Consider the following 19302-nt stretch of genomic DNA (forward strand, 5'->3'; position numbering starts at 1 on the left):
TCCGGCTGAAGGCAAACAGCATGTACTGGTATTAAGCCACATCAAAAGGAGGATGGTGGCTGAGTGGATGAGAGCCTGCACCAGTGGAGCACACGAGTCAAAGAAGGAGAAAAATACATAAAACTATCAGAGAAAGGTAAGGCAGTTACAGGATCATCGTAACTGGTCTATCACGTCACTTCTACTTCTGTGCTGTATCTCTGGAAGAGGAATCACCCATCCAATACTACTTATTTCTACAGTCCTTATCTGTAGAAATAAAAGGTACATAGTTCTGAAGGTACAATTTTGCTTTACTCTGAATAAATATGCACTTTTTCCATTTGCAAAAGTCACTGGACACCTTTATATAAAACAGAGTTAATTTGTACCCATCATCTTTTCACAGGGAACCGGCAAGGGACAGAGAGGGAAACTCATGAATCTATGTAAAAAATTATACAATTCCTCTTGTATCTAAAGCTTTTAAATGAGCAGTTGTATTATTTATCCAGCTCCAGATTAGAGAGATGCCTCTTCACCTCTTCACAAATCCTTTAAAACCTGACACAAATTCTGGAACCCTATTCCCTTACTTTCTCTCTCCTGTTTCCAGTACTTACAAGCAATGTACAACTGTGCGTCCCTCTCCCCCGTTATATTCTTCCTGCCACTTCTCCACCTGGCGGATGAGCTTCAAGAAGGAGCGTTTGGAAACGGGAGTGTCTCTGTACATGGGCCATCCCAGGAACTGGAACTGCTGCACCATCCGATAGCCGTCTTGGGGCTGTAGAGATTCAGACAACAAGCAGAAAAAAGTAACAGCATTTTTTTTTGGTACATAATTTAGAGATTTGCATCAATGAGGAAAGTTGTTCAGGCAGATCACCGCTGACAAACTACTAATGTAATTTCAACTGCCCTTGAGGAGTTATGGCTTTTAATTTCCAACAGAGTTATTAGAACAAGAGTTTTTAAACAGAGTGCCATACAAATAGACTAGAATAGAGCAATGGTGCAGCTGCAGGATCAAGCAAATAATTAATTAATATCATAGCAGGAACTTCGTAGCAAAGAGGGAGCTGCAACACAACTTCAATTATACACCTATATTTTTCACATGCTTCAGCATTTTGAAGACTGCTTGCGTGCATCTGTCTTTTTTGACAAGAAAGGTCAAAACCTCTCAAGATATTCTGAAGCAGGAAACATTTAAAACACCAAAAGAAACCCTCAGATTTTCCCAGCTTATAAAAAAATCTAAATACATTTTATTTTATTGTCTGCTACTGCAGCAGTCAGAACCCCTCTGGTGAAACATTACTGAGCAGCTGCTTGATGGTGATTTAAAATAAAAAAGGGGCATAGAACAAGTGTTAGTGGCAGAAAATTACAGTCCTTTGAAAAGGGCATAATAAACACACACATGAAAACTGGTTTTGTAGTCTAGGATTTGCCACTTTCACTTCTGTGCAAAGTGAGGGCATTTTAGTGCCACTTTTTAAATGAGCAACACACAGAAGTGTTGACATTACCATTTTTTCTCTAGAGTAAAAGGTAATAGAAAGGGTGTAAGATTAACAAGATAAAGGAATAAACCAAACTGGATGCAGCATTAGATATGTTCTTCAATGGGTTTTGTCTGCTCTATGTCAAAATTATTTGGAATCTACTGATTTCCTGGCCAGTTTCTTTCAGCTGACGGCCCCTCTTCCCAAAGCACATCAGCCAGACCCAGCGCCTGCTAAAGCTCACATTAACGCTGCTGGAGATTGTGCTTTTTTTGTTGCCACATTTACTGCAAATGCAAGGCCTTCACAGTATGGAAGAAAGATCTAGAAGCTTACGATGTGCTTCCCTGTTCAGATACTAGCATGCTTTTGTGTGTGTTTTGGGGGCCTTTCTCTCACTGTCCTGAGTGCTACCAGATCTGAGGGCAGTTCCCAACTTTCTTCAGCAGGGAATGCTACTTATCCCTAGCTATGGTTCTTTGGTGATTGATACTAGTCCACTGCAAAGGCTCGCTTCATCTGGCTGGGAAGAGATGCCTGGTCTCTGGTGGAATCTCTTTTCCACTCAGCTTGAAAGACGTGCCTTGTTTAGTCTTCTGTCAACTTTATGGGAGCATAAAAGCTGGATATGAGAATGTACTTAGAATCATAGAATCGTTTAGATTGGAAAAGACCTTTAAGATCATAAATCCAACAGTTAACCTAACACTACCATCCCACCACTAAACCACGTCCCTAAGCACCTTGTCTGTCCATCCTCCAGGGACGGGGACTCGACCACTTCCCTGGGTAGCCTGTTCCAATGCTTGACAACCCTTTTGGTGAAGAAATTTTTCCTAATGTCCAATCTAAACCTCCCCACTTGTCCTTCTGAAGTGCTTACATATATTATGAAGGGTGATTAGTGGGACATGACCGTTGCTAAAAGCCCGGGACTGGTACTGAAAAATATGCCTAGTATTGGTGCATGGCTTTCTTCGCATGACACAGGATACAAACATGCAAGATGGTTAATTTCAAACTGTTGAAAACAGCACTGATTTTGGTATTTCTTGGCCACCCATCTGAATGCTGCATTTATTCAATTTGATTTGAACACACTCGAGATATGCATTAAATATTTTTTACTTTAATTACACATAGGAGGCTTTTTTTCATTGATTATAGTGTGACTCAGTATTGCACTGCTACTCTCAAAAAATAAGCTGAAAAATGAGAATGTTTTTATGCGAGCTTGACTTTTGTTTTTTGTGACTTGAATAGAGCCAACTCATCTACTGAGACAGAAATGTTTCACAAATAACATCCTTACTCTGGCTGCATTATAAATTCGGAATATCCGGCTGATGATGTCTTCTTCTAAATCAGCTGATACAAACTCCACCTGAATAGGACCGTGTCGGTGTACTCCGTTTTCTGGCCAATACTGAGGACACAGCTATAGAAGATGACAAAACCAAAAGAGCACAGTTAATCACTGTGAATTTCATGCCGCCTCAATATACTTTTCTAGATTTTTCTTTGTGCTACATTCATTACTGACATCCTCACATGATATCTTCATAAAATAAACAGTGCACCACCCTCCATCAGTTTTGAGCACCCTGCCTTTACTTGTGCGGAACAAGTTCAAACAAATGCCTTTTCACTTAACTGAACATGCTATTGCTTGCTGTGTGCTCGCCGTTCTCTGATATTTGGAGTAACACATTTCTGACACTCAACGTCAATTCTGCAATACCGTATGACAAGACAGGGGGATGCTGTCAAATATGACCATCTCTTGGAGATAGCGTGAAGCCTAAGGACCAAAGGTCTGGTATCTCCAACTGTCCTGAAAAATTGGTAGTAATTCAAGCTACATCAGAATATGTGCTTTAAACTATGAAGGTTGCATCATTTCTGAAAACTCAGGACTTAACTTTCACATCTGTTTCAGCCATGACTGAGGATATTGGCTAATATCATCATTGCTTTAAGTTTTCAACAACTGCTCAATTTCATCTTATGAATGCCACCTGAAAACAGTAATTATGCTCTCTTTAGTGCTCAGAAAACGTTACTTCTAGGTATCTAAAGAGCACAGAGTAACATTACCATTATCTTGCACAGTTTTAGCATCTAATAATATCACGATGGCTTAATCCAGGAACCAATTATCATCTGTGTTAATACTTTAAAGATTAAATCAACACTTTGCAAGGAGGTTTTTGAAGCTAGACTCTGCTTGTCCATTTTTTTTCCATAAAAACCCTAATGATTTTTTTCCAGGGATATTTACAGCAGTTCAAGCTTGTAGCTTTTGCAAGCATTCACCAAAATGAAGCATGAACTCATGAAATTTTGTTTGCTTGCAGAAGCATTGATGTCATATTTGGAACTTTATTTCATTCAGTAAAACAGCTGTGGTCTTCATTCTGCTGCATTGCTGTTGGTGATCCAGAGCTGAGCTGACAAATCACATTTACTCCAGATGTTGTTTTGCATTTCTTATAACACTTATTCCTCAACAAAGACGTTTAGAGATGACTACATTTTAGGAAAACATAATCATTTACTACATCAATTAAAAAGAGAACGGGGTCTGATTTGCAGGAGTTCACTTTAACAAGTTAAAAACAGAAATTTCGAGTAGGAAAATATATTTTCATTTATTTGAAAGCCCCCACATGATTCATTCCGCTGAGCAAATTACTTTCCAAATATTGTCTAAATCTTACACAAATTTTTATTATGAAATATGCTAGTGTACAGGATAGCAAAATGCAATGCATACAACTAATGCAAATGCTAGTGCTCAGATCATTTAACATGCGCACAATTTAGTACATGTCTTTCAAATACATAGGAATACTGTTCAAACAGATCTTTGAAAAATGCTTAAATGATAATAAGCAGAGCTGTTTGCTGGAGCTCTTTTAGGAAGCCAAGATTTTCAAGTTCTAAAGAAACCAAAAGCATTTAGGTCTGCGTATTTTGCATGCATGTGATGCTAGCGACTCTCTTTAAGTCAGAGTCGCTGTGAAGGGTTGAATTTCATTTCCCAATAGAGCATAACAAGCCACATAAATTGTAATATTGAAACAGAACTGTAAACACTCCATATATACATAAATAATAATGATAACGGTAATTATTAATAAATCTGAATGTAATGTGTGTTTTTAATAAGCTCTGCCCTCTCTCCACTTCTGTTTGCTCTGAGGGTTCTGAGATTTATTCCTAATGAAAAGATTGTTACTCACATTAGAGGGAAAAGGTTTAACATACTGCAGAGGCAGTGCATTAACTGCATATCCCAATAGCTTTTAAAAGCCTGTGAGGCTAATAAATGCTTGAAATAGCCATGCACTATTGTAAATTCAAAACAGAGCCCACAAATTAAAAAAACTCTGTTCAGCAGTCCCTAACAGTCTGACTCCCTTGAGTCTTTCCTTATTCACTCAGAAAATAATCTTAGACTCATGAATAAAAGTTTTGTCTTTCATTTCTGTTTTTCTCCCCATAGACAGTTAAGGGCTTGGAATCAGAAATTCAGTCTTTAAAATAGCATGTGGAATTCCTACACACTCCTTTGAAAGAAAAACCAGAAGATTAGTATGTTTTAAAAGCAAATTCTTTGTGTTAAAAGGAAATTGAAGGAAACATTTTTCTGGGTATGAAGAATACTCAGCAAAACTAAATAGAATCTTGATCGTATCAAGAATAAAAATGACATGCAGTCTGCTATAAAAAATAACAATTGCTCTTAACCAATAATTAGCAAATATTTACATATTAAGAATCCGGATTACCACCACGTTATTCCAGCAGACGGCTAGTGCAGTCTGTTGGAACCACGGAAATTATATCTGTGCAAGTACTTGGAATTGCGCGGTTGCGAGCCAGGCTCTAGGACATCTTAGTGATTAATGCTAGTGATTAAATTGCCAAACCAGTAGGTACGGTTTTCCAATTTTCTAAAGAACATGTACAGCATGCACAACTCTTTTGTAAGGTAATTACATTCCCCCATATGTTTCATTGCCCTGTTTTCTCTTCCGAAGGATGCTTAGTCTCCAATCTTGTTTAGTTCCTATCTCCTTGCTAACAATGTCAAACATAACACGGATTTTCACACCGGGAACACCTATCCCCTGGTAAGCAGACCAAGGTCATTGACCTGTTTCGGGCAGGCTAATGAAAAGCTGTTGGCTTCTGTTTATGACTTTTGGCTATTACTAGTGTGTTTCAGACTTGAGTCAGAATTGTACAACCCTCATTTCTGGCTTTTAGCAGCTCTTCCCAAAGCATGTTTTCTTATCAGAATAAATTATGGGCACATGCACTTACGTGTGCGTGCATTAACATTTTGGTGGAGAAACTGCTAGTATTTAAAGTTGTTTTATAAAACTCATTACATCCCAAAGCTGTTCTGAAGCACATATGTGCTGAAATGCTGAGGCACTAGCAGCTCTCTGCTGAATGGAGCAGTTCTCAGACTTACTTGTGCTGGATCGACATCGTTCAGCATAACTATTGAAGTGCAGTGATAGTCTAGGACCAGTCTCCAGAAATCTTTGACGGTATTTGGCAAGGGATGCTGCGTAACTATAAAAGCTGACGGTTGTTTGTAGCTCTGCAAAGAAATAACAAGAGATGGTGAGAAGAATGGTAAAAGATAAAAATCCATTTAGCAGAATGCCAGTCACAGCCCCAAAACTTTGGGACTTAAAGCATTATTTCTATTTTCTATATAATTAATACATTGTTTTCAGCTCTTCCCCAAGATCTTATATGCCTCAAAGTTAATAAACTGTATTTGGGCAGAATATAACTTCTGCAAATGCTATATTTATGAAATTTATTTTATGCCACAGGCATAGACTAAAACCATCGGAGGTTTTTGCCTCCAATGCAGCTCCTACAAAATTTTGAGCAACAGTTTTGTTTTGAGCTGTTAATGGACAGATTAATCTTGGCTGTCTGCACTTAGCTGTTAATTTGAATGATGCCTGTGAAAGGAAATATCTAGTTACTTTTCAGAAATATTGCTGAAATTCTGGTCTATCTGACAGCAGCGAGGATACCCAGAGGATAAATTTCAGTGTTCTTTGGGGTTTTTTTAGTACCAGAGTATGTCATTGACTGAGCCGTTTGGTGGAACTGTTCAACTGTGTAATTTTCAATTATGTCCTCCTGAGTGTGGCTGTACTGGGGCAATTTTTGGGAGGGGTTGCCGTTGCCTTCATTAAGGAGGGCAGGGAAACCTCTACATGCCTTGAACTGAAGTATTTGTACCGTGACAGTGATACAATCCGATCAGCTATTTGCATCTTTCAGAGACAGTCACTGAAGAGACCACAGAAAATGAATCCAGTGTGTTTTAGGGTACAGATGAAGACATGCAAGACTTTTTTTTGGTTTCAGCAAACTGCAACCAGCAGGTATTGATGCTGCTGGAACATCAGTCAGCTGCCCTCTATCCTATTGCTCCTGTCTTGCTGGAAGTTGCATGCAGATGAGAGAGGCTCGAAGGGGTCTGTGTTATTCACACACTTACAAGCCCCAGCAGGTTTTTTTCAGAAAAATCATTCTCAGACTCATTTGATACTGAGTAATGAAAATTATGGTTGGTACCCCTTTTACTTGAAAAGGTTTACATGAAGTGATCCAGCTGCATCTCAATGGATGCAAGTGGAGAGGGTGAAATGCATCACCTTGCCTGCTGGAGATGGAATGTTTGGAGAGGCACAAATCCCTGAGCTCTTGTCCGTCAGCGCAGGGCTATTGCAAGAGCCTGGTAAGGGAGCTTTGGGTGAAAAGTGGCCCAAATCACCTCCTACCTCGGAGCCTTTTGCCCAGACAGACTTTTGGGTCCAGCTCATTGTTTCAACAGAGAAGAAGGGAAGCATTTTCAAAGCAAATATTGAGGCACTGCTCTTTCTGAGCAGTACTTAATTTAAAGAACGAAACAGCACTGAACTCTCCAGGAAAGAAGACAATGCAATGGCAAGATTATAAATCGCAGATTGAGGAAGCTCCATTCGAATATGAAATGTTGTTGACCTACCGTGAGAACCTGGAGAAGTCACTTAAACTTTTGTTCTGAGTTTCTCTACATAGATACACAAAGATAATACACTTACCTTTTCACAGGAGTGTTTTGAACTTTTTTTAGGAAAATGCTTTAAGAACTTGGAAGGAAAGAAATGCAAAAACTGCTACAAACTGTTATTACTCTAGCTTCACTTTCCAAAAAGGCCATTTACAATGTGTTCATTCTTTGCTAACCTCTGTTTTCTTGTTGTTTATGTTTGACAACCATAATTACTATAGCTCTAAATTGCCAAAGATAGGCTATAAATATCTAGAGACCGCAAAGGCAGTTTAAGTGTCTTTTTACTGATATTCTATTAGCAGGATTAAAATTACCATAGATGCATTAGGAAAAAAAATCCACACACACATGCAGGGGAACCATTCATTCAAACAGAAATAAACAGAAAGACTGAAGTAATGGCTTGTGTACTATCTTGTGCTGACAGACAATTATTTTTTTTTTTAATTACCGTTTAAATTAGAAACAAAGGGAACTGAAATATTGTTGCAAACCTTATTATCCTATTTAACTGCCTTAACGTCTTAATAGGTAACTCTTTTTTTCCTAGGCCAGATGGTTAAAAATTCAAGCACTAGGGAGAAATCCAGACACATTTAATGTATCAAAACTCCCTGACTTGCTCTCTGAGCTTGGCTTTGGAGCCTTGGCTGTGACATAACATATGTGGGATCCTAAATGTACTTGGGAGTTTAAAGATTTTGTGCCATGTTTTTGGAAAAAAAGCTAGAAGGATTTCAGTCTTCTTATGCTGACTCCACTTTCTGGCATTGCTCAGTTTGGAGGGCTGCTTATTCCCTTTTTATTATTAATGATGTATTGGAGACTTACATCCATCAGTGCAGCATTGATGTAGTTACTGCTCTCCCCATCTATCGTTATGAGGAAAGGCAGGCATCTGTCTGGAGGCAGAACATCCATGCAGCGATTCTTTTCATGATTTCGTGGTAAAAGTGCTATGCTGCAGTCTTCTACGCGCAGTGTTGGAGTCACCATATTTAAAGTCTTTCAAAAAGAGTAAACAATACAACAGAAAAATTAACACAGCAGTGAAAGCATCCCAAAATATTTAAGAATAGATCAGCTCAACATTCAGTTTCAGTGGGGATCAATATGCAGAGAAATGAAAACACATCACAGTCAGCAGGGTTTGGAAGCAAAAAATCCTGGGAGCACACAGATCTGAAAAATAACCTCAAAGACAGCTGCAGAGTAACCTACCTTCTGGAGAAAGGACAGAGGAAGGAATCGATATCCTTTCCTTGAGTAAAAATATTTTACTACTACCCTAATGCATTCTTTTATGGTTTAGCATAATTCAGTAGCAATTAGTGACATATTATTTTCCCCTTTTTGGCAGTCTTTCCTTCCCAGGCCTGGTCCAAAATTCACACAGTTATAAGGAAGCACGTAAGTAGGAGTCTTTAGCATAGCTGAACTGTAGAGCTTCTATGTACCGCTAGCCACAACTTACCCTAAATTCCTCTTTGATCTGGCTGGAGTTAGTCTGAGGATCCAGTTTATTCATTTCATAGTAAACAGACCTAACTTGAGAAGCTGGAATAGATGTGTCCCCACAAAGACAGGCTTCCAGGATAGCATCATGGATGAATACATACTGTTCCTGGTAAAGAAATTAAAATAATTACTGACAGAGAGAGCATATGCTACTAGTATTTTGGTAAATTAAAAATAACAACTAATATGGTTGCCACTAATTTTCTCTGACTTTACCGGCACTGAAGCAAGACCAGAAGGAACAACAGCAGTTCACAAAACTTTATCGCGCCCATTTAGAAATTAATAGAGAAGGATTGACCCAAACTAGTTACGAGTACAAACAGAAGCGCAGTAACACTCCGTAATAAAACTTGGAATGTTTCTGGTTTCTCCATTCCTCTGCACAATTCTGTAGGTGCTATCACATAGCTGAGCCTCAACAAGATGTACTTCAGAATGAATCTTCCCTGGAGAAGCGACACTCATGATTTTCGTCTTTTTTAGAAAACCACTGCAAACCTTAAGTGCAGCACAACTGGGCACTTGTTTGGGCAGTGGTTCTTCAGGTTTGTGTGTGAGCAATTTTCTGCATATTGACTGAATAAACAACCTTCTGGATGGTGCCTACCACAAAGGGGCTCTAGTTTTATGGGCTAGAAGAATATTTTTTCTTGCAAAGTGTAAGACAGTATTCCAGTAGATTAGCAATACCTCAGTCTGCACCATGTTAACTCTCCGAGATCGAAGCTCTCTCACGCAATTGTATATGTCTACAACGCCTTCCCTTTCTGCCATATCGAGCATGATGTCAATAACAATGAAGCACCCAGTTCTGCCAGCACCAGCACTAAAGTAAAAGAAGAGCACGGTTAATGTTTAGCAGTGTATGGGAAAACATAAAGTGCAAGGGTTCACCTTGCAGGTCCTTGATCAATGGGATGATTACTGAAATTAAATCTTGCATTCCGGCATTTGCAGGCTTTCAGACTCAGTTTTGCCATTTGTGTTTATATTTCACGTATTAAGTTTTTGTGGGTAGAACTCCAGTGGCTTCAGCAACCTATGTGGAGAAGCACAGGTAGGCTCTGAGTTTAGTTCACAACACAACGGAGGGATTTCTGTTCCACTCACCTGCAGTGAACAACCAGAGGACCAGCGTTTGGTGGGCTCTTGGATTTGACCTGCCGTACAAATCCTAGCAGTCCTGTCGCATGGTACGGTACACCGTGGTCTGGCCAGCCAGTGAAGTGAAACTGCCGAATTTCTCGAATCTCATGAGCACCTCTCTGTTGAAAAGACAAGGGTTGAAAAAGAAAAACAAGCTGGAATGTGAAAGAAATGGGACGAGAGACATCGTAAGAATGTAACTTCAAAAGCCTGAGCCTTGCTGAAAAACATCCACCCCCTACCAATACCCGTATCTGTACAGACTGTTGGAGAGCTTTCTCATAGCAGGAGAGCAAGTTCAAAGGTTACATATCAACTGGTTTCAAAGCCTTACAACAAAACCGAGTAATTTAGCTCTAGATTGGTTAGAATCTTTTAGCAACAAGATAGATGCTCATCTCTATATTTAAGTACAAGGTTGCTTTGAAAACTGTGGCCTTAAGATGCATGCCACGATCACAGAATAGGTCAGCAGCAAGGCCATGAACATACAGCACAGATGACATTTTTTTCCCACTGCTCTCCACGGGAGTTTTGCTGCTGACTTCAGGGAACTACAATTTCAGCATAATTTTCCTTATCATTTGTCTCCTTCACTGGTCTGAAGGGAACAGCTGAATAGTAAGAAACCTTTTTGCACCTCCAATCATGGGGGCTGCGTTTGTAGTCCTCCACAGGCTCCCCCTTCAAGTGATTTGCCACAGTCTACAAGGACATGGATATGGTAAGACAGGTATGAATGAGAAGCCGATCGTGTAAGTAATTTCCCGTGTGACTTTCTGGAGCAGTCTGGATATTAGAAGTGTGTATGCTAAGTTTGATTTTCTTAATGCTTGTATTTCCCCTCCCCCCTCTAAAAATGTAGCTGCCAGTATTTTATTCTCATTAGAAATCCACAGACGAGAGGCCATCATACATATTTCATAAGCAAACAACAAAATTATGACATATCATGTCTAGGCTGGACTAAATGTCAGTGATATTAATAACTGGTAGTTTACAGTTTTTCTTCTTAAAGATGTATTTCCTGTCTTGAGCTGGTTTGCATATAAAAGGTCTAATTCTTTTTGCATAATGAAGTAATATAAACTTCCTAATTTATTGCTAGTATGCAAGCTAAAAGAGTCTGGGATTTTCAAAGATTGAGAAATTTTGGCTGTGCCAGTGCTATGTGAGTGGAGTGGGCTTGGTGAATCTTGGGAGTCCCGATGCTCTGACAGCTCAGGCTGGGGGTCTGTGGAGACTGAGCATCCGCTCACAAATGCAACACAAATGACCTTATAACCCCCAAATCAATTTTAAAGCATGTTAAAACCCAGGAACAGACAAAGTAATTTGCATTTTAAGACAGTCTAGCAAACACATTCAAATACAATTTGGTCTCTATACTCAGGGGATTTTAGAGTGTGTTAGTTAACACAGCTTTTTGCTACTGTAAGCAAGGCCTCCAACTCTGTAAATAGCTGTGTGTAGGTGGGGTATCCATGTCCCAGACACTTTTATATTGCTCCTAACAACTGCCCACAATCCCCCAAGAAACAAAGATCCCATACAAAAAGCAATGCCATGACTATACAAACTCAGGACTGAAACGAGTATCCCACACAAATTCTTCATGCTGTACGCAGCCTTGACTTTCAAGTGATTTCCAACAAGTAAACCACCCCTCCAAAATACTGTGCCCGGCTGTTGCACGGATCAGAACATGTCCCGTGTATCTTGTGCGTTAGTTTTGAAATGAGCTGTCCGCCACGCTGACCGCATTTTTGGCTATCGTCGGTAACACTCAGCTACTTAGGAAAAGATTTTGCATATAGGGTACTTTTATAATGAGTTTGCTTATTATACCTACAAAAGAATGATTTTCACGTCTGTAGCTTCCCTGCTGGTTTCTAAACCCAAAATAGCAACACAACTGCATGAATCATAAAAGCATATGCTCCGCTTGGAAAGACTGTATTTTTTACTTTTTCTTTCAGCTGAAACAAACAGAAAATGGTGTACATTGCTAACAAACCCTAGGATGTTAAAAAATGTAGACCCTAATCCTACAAATACTTATGGTGCTGCCATATGTTACTCTCTGAGTAATTCATCTGAGTTACCGTTGCGCTGTAACAGAACTGCTCCAAAGGAACTGCTTATGCACAGAAGGTAAAGCGCATCTAGGAGGTGGTCTTCAGAATCAGAGTGTAATTTGAGGTTCAATTTTCTTAGCATTATCCCCTTACTCCTCAATAATTACCAAATAGCCATTTAAAAAAATCATAGAATCGTTTAGGTTGGAAAAGACCTTTAAGATCATCAAGGCCAACCGTTAACCTAACCCTGTCATTCCACCACTAAACCACCTCCCTAAGCACCTCATCTACCCATCTTTTAAATCCCTCCAGGGATGGGGACTCGACCACTTCCCTGGGCAGCCTGTTCCAATGCTTGACAACCCTTTCAGTGAAGAAATTTTTCCTAATGTCCAATCTAAACCTGCCCTGGCACAACTTGAGGCCGTTTCTCCTCGTCCTATCGCCCGTCACCCGGGAGAAGAGACCAACACCTACTTGGCTACACCCTCCTTTCAGGTAGTTGTAGAGGGTGATAAGGTCTCCCCTCAGCCTCCTTTTCTCCAGACTAAACAACCCCAGTTCCCTGCGATCAATTTGTCTCCAAATAAATCAACTTCTAAATTGTATTTTAGGAGCAGGTATGAGATGTTCATCCACAAATAGAAAAGATGGTCAGAAGGGACCTCTGGGGGTCTCCAGTCCAACCTCCCAATCAGAGTGGGTCTATGGCCAACACTAGATCAGCTCCAGCTGAGCCCTGATGACCTCCAAGAACGGAGATTCCACAACTTTTCTGGGTAGCCTGCTTTAGCACTGCACTACCCTTCTTTGAAGTTTTTCCAGTGCAAGCCTTCCATGCTGCAACTTCTTGGCCACTGCCCTCTGTTTTACCATCCATTATCGTTGAGAAGAATGAGGAGAATTTGATGCCCCTGATTTTCTAAACATCTTTGAGGTAGTTGCAGGCTGCAATTAGATCCTCCTTAACTGCCCAACCCCTCATCTCATCTCTACCACACCAAACAAGGCCAGCTCTCTTAACCTCCCCTTGCAGCTTCTATGTCCTACGTCTTGGATGTCAGCTGCTGTCCCAGGATGTCACAGCCTGTACAGACACATGGGGTAAGTCCACCTAAGGTGCAGAGCTTTGTATTTTCCTTGTTGAATTACTAAAGTTTCTGTCGGCCAAATCTTCAAGTCCTTCGGAACTGCGGCTCCCATGTTCAGCATTTCAACGCCACCCTTCACTTAGTATTATCTGTAGATTTGGTTAGGGTACGCTCTGTCTCATCATGCAGCTTGTCTTGAGGCTGAAAAGTATCGGTCCCAAAAAATCAGAAGTATAAACTTGAGAGAATTATGGTGGAATAGATGTACAGAATTGACCTTCCAGTACCATTGGAAGAGTTAAAAAATATGGAAAATAGGGTAAAAACAAATGTGCTTTACTCAAACTACACTGACATTGCTTTTAGAGGCTTACTGAAAAACTCCCAACTATTAAAAAGCAGTGTCTAAATGAAATCTTTTCAGATGGAGATTTTTTTTTAAGAAATAAAATGTTTAGTGCCTTTTATCTCTATCTGTTCTAATGCACTTATTCAAGACAGTTTGGTTATGATCAACTGTAAAATCCTCTAGGTCTTTTTTTCCAGTCCCAGTTAAGAAGTAAAAAGCTAACATCAAAGCATGGGCTTAAAATTTGCAGAATAGAAATCAACCAGTGCTTCATCTACTTCAAAGTGTAGCCACCGTTTCTCATCTGTTTATTAAAAATATCTAAATGCAAGGCAACAACAGGCTTGAATGAATTCGATGTACAATATGTATAGTGGTAAACACGATACAATATTTCAGTTCATTCAAACTGCATAATTCTGTTATCATTACCCTTAGGTTGCTGTATTGATGCATATTTAAGTATTAGATTGAAGAATAAAACAGGAAAAAAACTAATTCCTTTGTTACTGTGGATGTATGTACAGAGACCCTGTTGGGCCATTTTTTTTTTTTTTTTGCAGTTTCATCTACCTGGGTGCAGGATTCTTTGATGCTAAAGACTATGTTCTTCAAAACCGTAATTGAATAGTATTTCATCATTAGAGAGAACCACTATATCACAGGTACTGCAACTAAATCAAAAGGAGTTTTCTAAGCTAATTAGCTGAATGGAGATACTTGTGGAGATACTAGGAGAACATTACTTCAGTGCGCCATTAGGAATATCAAGTGTTACATACAGGCGCTTTCCTCGTTGTTCTGCAACTCGAATGAGTCTTGATAGGTACAATTGAAACACTCCCGTCCTTTAGTGAAGTCTGAATAAAACCCTTGCATTAACACAAAATGCATGACACACTTCAGCACTGACTGACCCTGCTTGTTCTCACTTTCAGTAAGTACCGTATTTGTTAATTGGACATTGTCCATATATTGTAAGCTGTTTGGGAGAGCTACAAGACCTAGTAAGCATCAAACAAATTCATGGCATTATTCTAATAACCAGGAATACAACCTGCTGATCGGAACTCTCCCTATAAAGACGGTTTCCACATAAAAAGTGAAATTGCCTTGAGAAGAAAATCAGTTTGTTTCAACTAGGTCTCTGCAGACCAGGAACACACCAGCCCAAGAGATAACAGTATTCTCCACCATGGACTGCTGAATAATGGTGCAAGCAGCCTCTGGTACAGACAGAAAATGATTGTGGGGAAAATAGGATGGGAAAACAGCACGAATGTGTTTTTCAATCGATTGCTGGGAGGGAGGCTTCGATTTCTCCTGGGCAAGGAACATCACTTTTTCTAACTCAGGCAGGGGCCAGCAGTGATGGTAAAGGTAAAACTGAAAGCACAGAAAAGTTGTTGCATTTAAAGAAAAACACAGTTTACCATAAGAGGGCGGTAGTCGTTTACCCAAAAAATAGCTACAGAACTGGGATGTCAGTCAAAAGATTTAACTTTCCCATGTTGAATCTGTATATAACTTATTTAGGCAGATACCACTGTACTTAAGAAAACTGATTTTGGAAACTTACCTTTTCTACTGCAAATGTTCGAATCACATACTCAGCCAGGAGCTCTGTTTCTATTAGGGTAACTTTAATGTCTTTATATATCTCTGTGTCATCTGGCCAGTATTTGCAGCATTTGACCTTTAAAAAATACAAAAGAAATTAAGATTCATTTATTTTAGAAGGTTTATACTGAATCTATTCTGTATTCTGTGCAATGATTCCTATTTTAGAATGCAATCATGCGCAAAACAGTCACATTTCCTACATGTGGAAATGATTAATGTTTAAGAGACATTGCCTCTTCTTCTTTCAAGACATCTTGCAGAGTTACAGGTGAGATTTGTGTTGTGGTTAGTAAAGTAAGGCAAATTTGCACAGAGCACAAGGGATATTTATCCCCCGCACAACTCAGTTACAGTAACTGTTCATTCCCTATGCTTTCCAACACAGGGTGTGCCCAGAGGGACAACTACCACCAGAAGGTTTTTTCCTCAACCTCTGGTTGATTTGTCTCAAAAATATCTTCCTACCTTCTAAAAAGAAAATGTGTTTCTCAGATGGGAAGGATCTTCTCTACTGTTTGAAAAGCATCTGTTTTCTCAGATTAACTTTCCACAGGAACTTATGAGAGGTCAAATGGCAAAACTCAACACTTGAAGTCAAGAGATGAGTTTTATGTCCGGGCTTTAACACCAATTCACGAGATGACCCCAAACACTATGGGTGGGATTCATCTCACTTAGCTCAAACTAAGATGCGCACGATGAATGCCTTCTAGAGGTGCCTTTATTTTTGTTAACTACAAAAAGTGTCTAGATGACTGCCTTTGCCTAGGTGTTTGGCTTCTTGATGGCTGAGGTTAGGTGAGATTAATTACCCTGTCCTCCATAGTGATTTTACTTGGCTTCTGGAGCTGTGTGTTCTTGGTAAATTTATCTGAGGTATGGAGACGGAAAGAAGGTGGGTCTTGTGAGCTGTATTTCAGATTTTTCTGAGCCCTGGTGTGGTCTAAATGGGATGGACTTCACAGTAATGTATTCAAACACACACTATTATTCTGCTGTTTTTTAAAGTGGGTCATTGTAGGGACTATATATGATGATGCAGATTGCTGACAGACTAAAGAATTTTCTCCTCCTTCCCATTTGCGTGGACAAGGCGGTGGGCGGGGAAGCTAACACATCACTTACATATCTCAGTTTTATTCTGCTCTATCATGGCAATAGCTATGCTATCACCGCTGCATCTGGCTGTTGTCCAGTAGTGCAGTACATGCTAGGAGTAGAGCATCTGCTACACATCTGCTGCATGGAATGATTTCTTTTTTTCTCTCACCAAAGGGAAAATTAAAAATGGATCTTTTAATACACATAAATCTACTGGTTTACTTAATTATACACTTAAACAGGTCGGGTAAAAAACCCCAAACCTTCAAATATTCAGTGGAAAGCTGATACAAAAATTAAAAAAAAATTAGACTTCACAACTCTTAGAGTATTTCTCAAACCCATTTTCATGCCAAAATATTTGGATTACTATCATGTCTAGTCTTGAGCAAAAAGGTAAAACTGAAGGATGTGTGTATAAGCATACAATGAAATCATTCAAATAATTTATTTATTCAAATGCCAGGTTCACTAAATGAAGGCTTATGCAGAGAGTCAAACGTTGCCCTGTCAGGCAGAAGCAAATACTTTCCTCAGAATTTGTTTCTAGTGGTGTAGGCGATAATCACGTACAACCCCTCTTTACTGTCTGGACAGAAGAGAGGTCTTGCCACACCAAAGTGGTAACATCAGCTGATAAAATAAAAAGTTTGTCAGGGCAGGGTCAGTAGTTCTGACCCTTTTTCTGACTCTTTAGCCAGATAAAATTTCAATCTGAATAGAACTGCGCTGAAGGGCTGGAAAAACACAGCCACACATCAGGATCCTCAGAGAAAAAGAGCTGCTTGGTCATAAGCCCTGGCTCCTAGCCACAAAATTAGACAAGCACCCTAATGGCTTATTCCTGCTTACACAGCTGATGGAAAGCTCCTGGAGCAGAGATGAAGTTCAGGTAGCCAAAAGCAGGTTTTTATTTATTTCTCTATGCTTGTCTTCAGACCTAGTAACTGCATTAGTATTGGCTAAGAAAAATTCTTTGTATTCTTCACATTTGATCTGGTATTAAGCATGGTTTCAGGACAACTGGCAAACACCAGGTTATACAGTTGCCTCCCATGGTGAGAGGCTTGGAGCTGGGACACTGGACAGTCCTGGCAGTGCCTAAGTGCTCCTGTACCAGGGGCAAGGGTGGCAAGAGTGCTCCCCCCACCATGCTCACCAGCCAGCAAGCTGACAGGGCGTCAGGGTGGATGAGAAGGTTTCCACCAGCCAAGGGCCGAGCTGAGGGACAGTCCCAGGGTGCCTAAACTGCAGGATCTCTGGCAAACACGTATTCATCTCCAAAGCATATCTATCAGCTATAAGCAATGAACAACCATTTCAAAAGCATTACATGTTGCTGCAAGCAGTTTAGTAGTTGCTGCTATCTATCTGTTGTTGCATCTACTTGATATTTATTCAGATCTTGTCTTGTTTGGATGTATTTCCAAAAACCCTCTGATAGAAGCTAAGTGAAAAACATTGAATGCTCATTGTTTTGTCTGTGTTGCTAAACTAGTCCAAAAAATTCACACTGCTCAAATGCCTTAAGCCAGCAAACTGACCCTCTTATAGTCGTTGCCGGGGACTCTCTGAAACAGGGTTTTCCTACCTACAGCTAAGATAATTTTTCCACTCTCCATACAGAATAAGGCAATCCACACTACCTCTGGACTGGAGCAGCCCACTGACAACCCCATCTTTGGAGCTGATTCCCTCTTCCAGCCTGTTCACTTATCCTTTCCATAGGTGGAACCTGAACCACACGAAGATGGCCAACGCATGTAGGAAGGGAGCAGCTGCAGCGGTGATCCCAGTCACAGCACTACTGAGCAGCACGTCTCTTTGTTGCTAACTTTAGCCTTATTTCTTTCTGATGGGCACCTGCCATCCTCAAAACAGCTCTAGTTTAGTAAAATAAACAATTGGGGAAAAAAACCCCAACCCTGGCTGAATTAAATTGCTCAGCCTTGAAGGAAAACATGCCTGTTTCTAACTTGCTAGGTCTAGACAGTCTGGACTATGACTAAGAACTAGGGACATTTAGAAAGACCAATTTAGAAGAGCACAGTCTCCACCTTCTTATGCTTCAACTGTTGGATTTCCTTCCACTCTTTTTTTAAACCTTATTTAAGATGATCCAGTGGAATAATTAGGGAAGCACTGGGGGATGTTGCACAGAAGTTACAGCCTTTTGTGCCTCATGCAGCTCGGGCCCGACGGGGATTTCTTACTCTGCTGCACAGGGGATTTTGGGCACGGAGCAGCTTGGAGCTGAGCAGAAGGATCCATGACAACACAATTTCCTGAAAACTCTCCCAAGTGGAATAGGGGCTGTAACAGCCGTGGGAATGGTGCCAGAGCTGCAGTCAGAGCCACAGACCAACACTAAATGATTCACTCACTGGGAGGGGGGAAAAAAACACCAAACTTTTTTTTTTTAATTTTAATTCAGGCTTTTTCCTTACTTTTGGCTCGTGTTCTGCAATGCTGCTGCACGTGCTGAGCTCTAGACATGGGAATTCTGTGGACTCCTGATGAGCCAAAAGTTAAGTAAATGCTTAAAGACCAGTCTCCCATCTCCTCCAGGACCTCTCAAATAAATGCAAAGGTGTTTTAAAGACAGAAGCAAATTAAATAGTGTAGATCAAAATCACGTTTATAAATGTTTATTGGATCAGGGCCTTTATTTCTACAGGGAAAGACAATTGCAACAAAATAGAATATGGTTTTACTCATCAAATATGAGAAACACTGCTGGTAACATATGCTTGTTCATTTTTTCTTTTTAGCACAGCTTTAGCTACTGTGACTTGAGGAA

General features: G+C 40.0%; 1 protein-coding gene across 1 annotated transcript in view; it reads right to left on the reverse strand.

Moving 5' to 3' along the window:
- Positions 1–19302, reverse strand: part of PTPRM (protein tyrosine phosphatase receptor type M) — a 376482-nt gene that overhangs the window by 5883 nt on the left and 351297 nt on the right. Inside the window, exons 26-33 of the mRNA XM_035895918.1 lie at positions 15358–15474; positions 10222–10376; positions 9802–9937; positions 9065–9214; positions 8422–8595; positions 5977–6108; positions 2803–2928; positions 603–766 (exon numbers count right to left, since the gene is read on the reverse strand). Of these exons, the coding sequence (XP_035751811.1) occupies positions 603–766; positions 2803–2928; positions 5977–6108; positions 8422–8595; positions 9065–9214; positions 9802–9937; positions 10222–10376; positions 15358–15474 (1154 nt within the window). The remainder of the gene's footprint in view (positions 1–602; positions 767–2802; positions 2929–5976; positions 6109–8421; positions 8596–9064; positions 9215–9801; positions 9938–10221; positions 10377–15357; positions 15475–19302) is intronic.

This window comes from Egretta garzetta, unplaced genomic scaffold (genome assembly GCF_000687185.1).
Source record: "Egretta garzetta isolate BGI_Z169 unplaced genomic scaffold, ASM68718v1 scaffold160, whole genome shotgun sequence".
Lineage (NCBI taxonomy): Eukaryota > Metazoa > Chordata > Aves > Pelecaniformes > Ardeidae > Egretta > Egretta garzetta.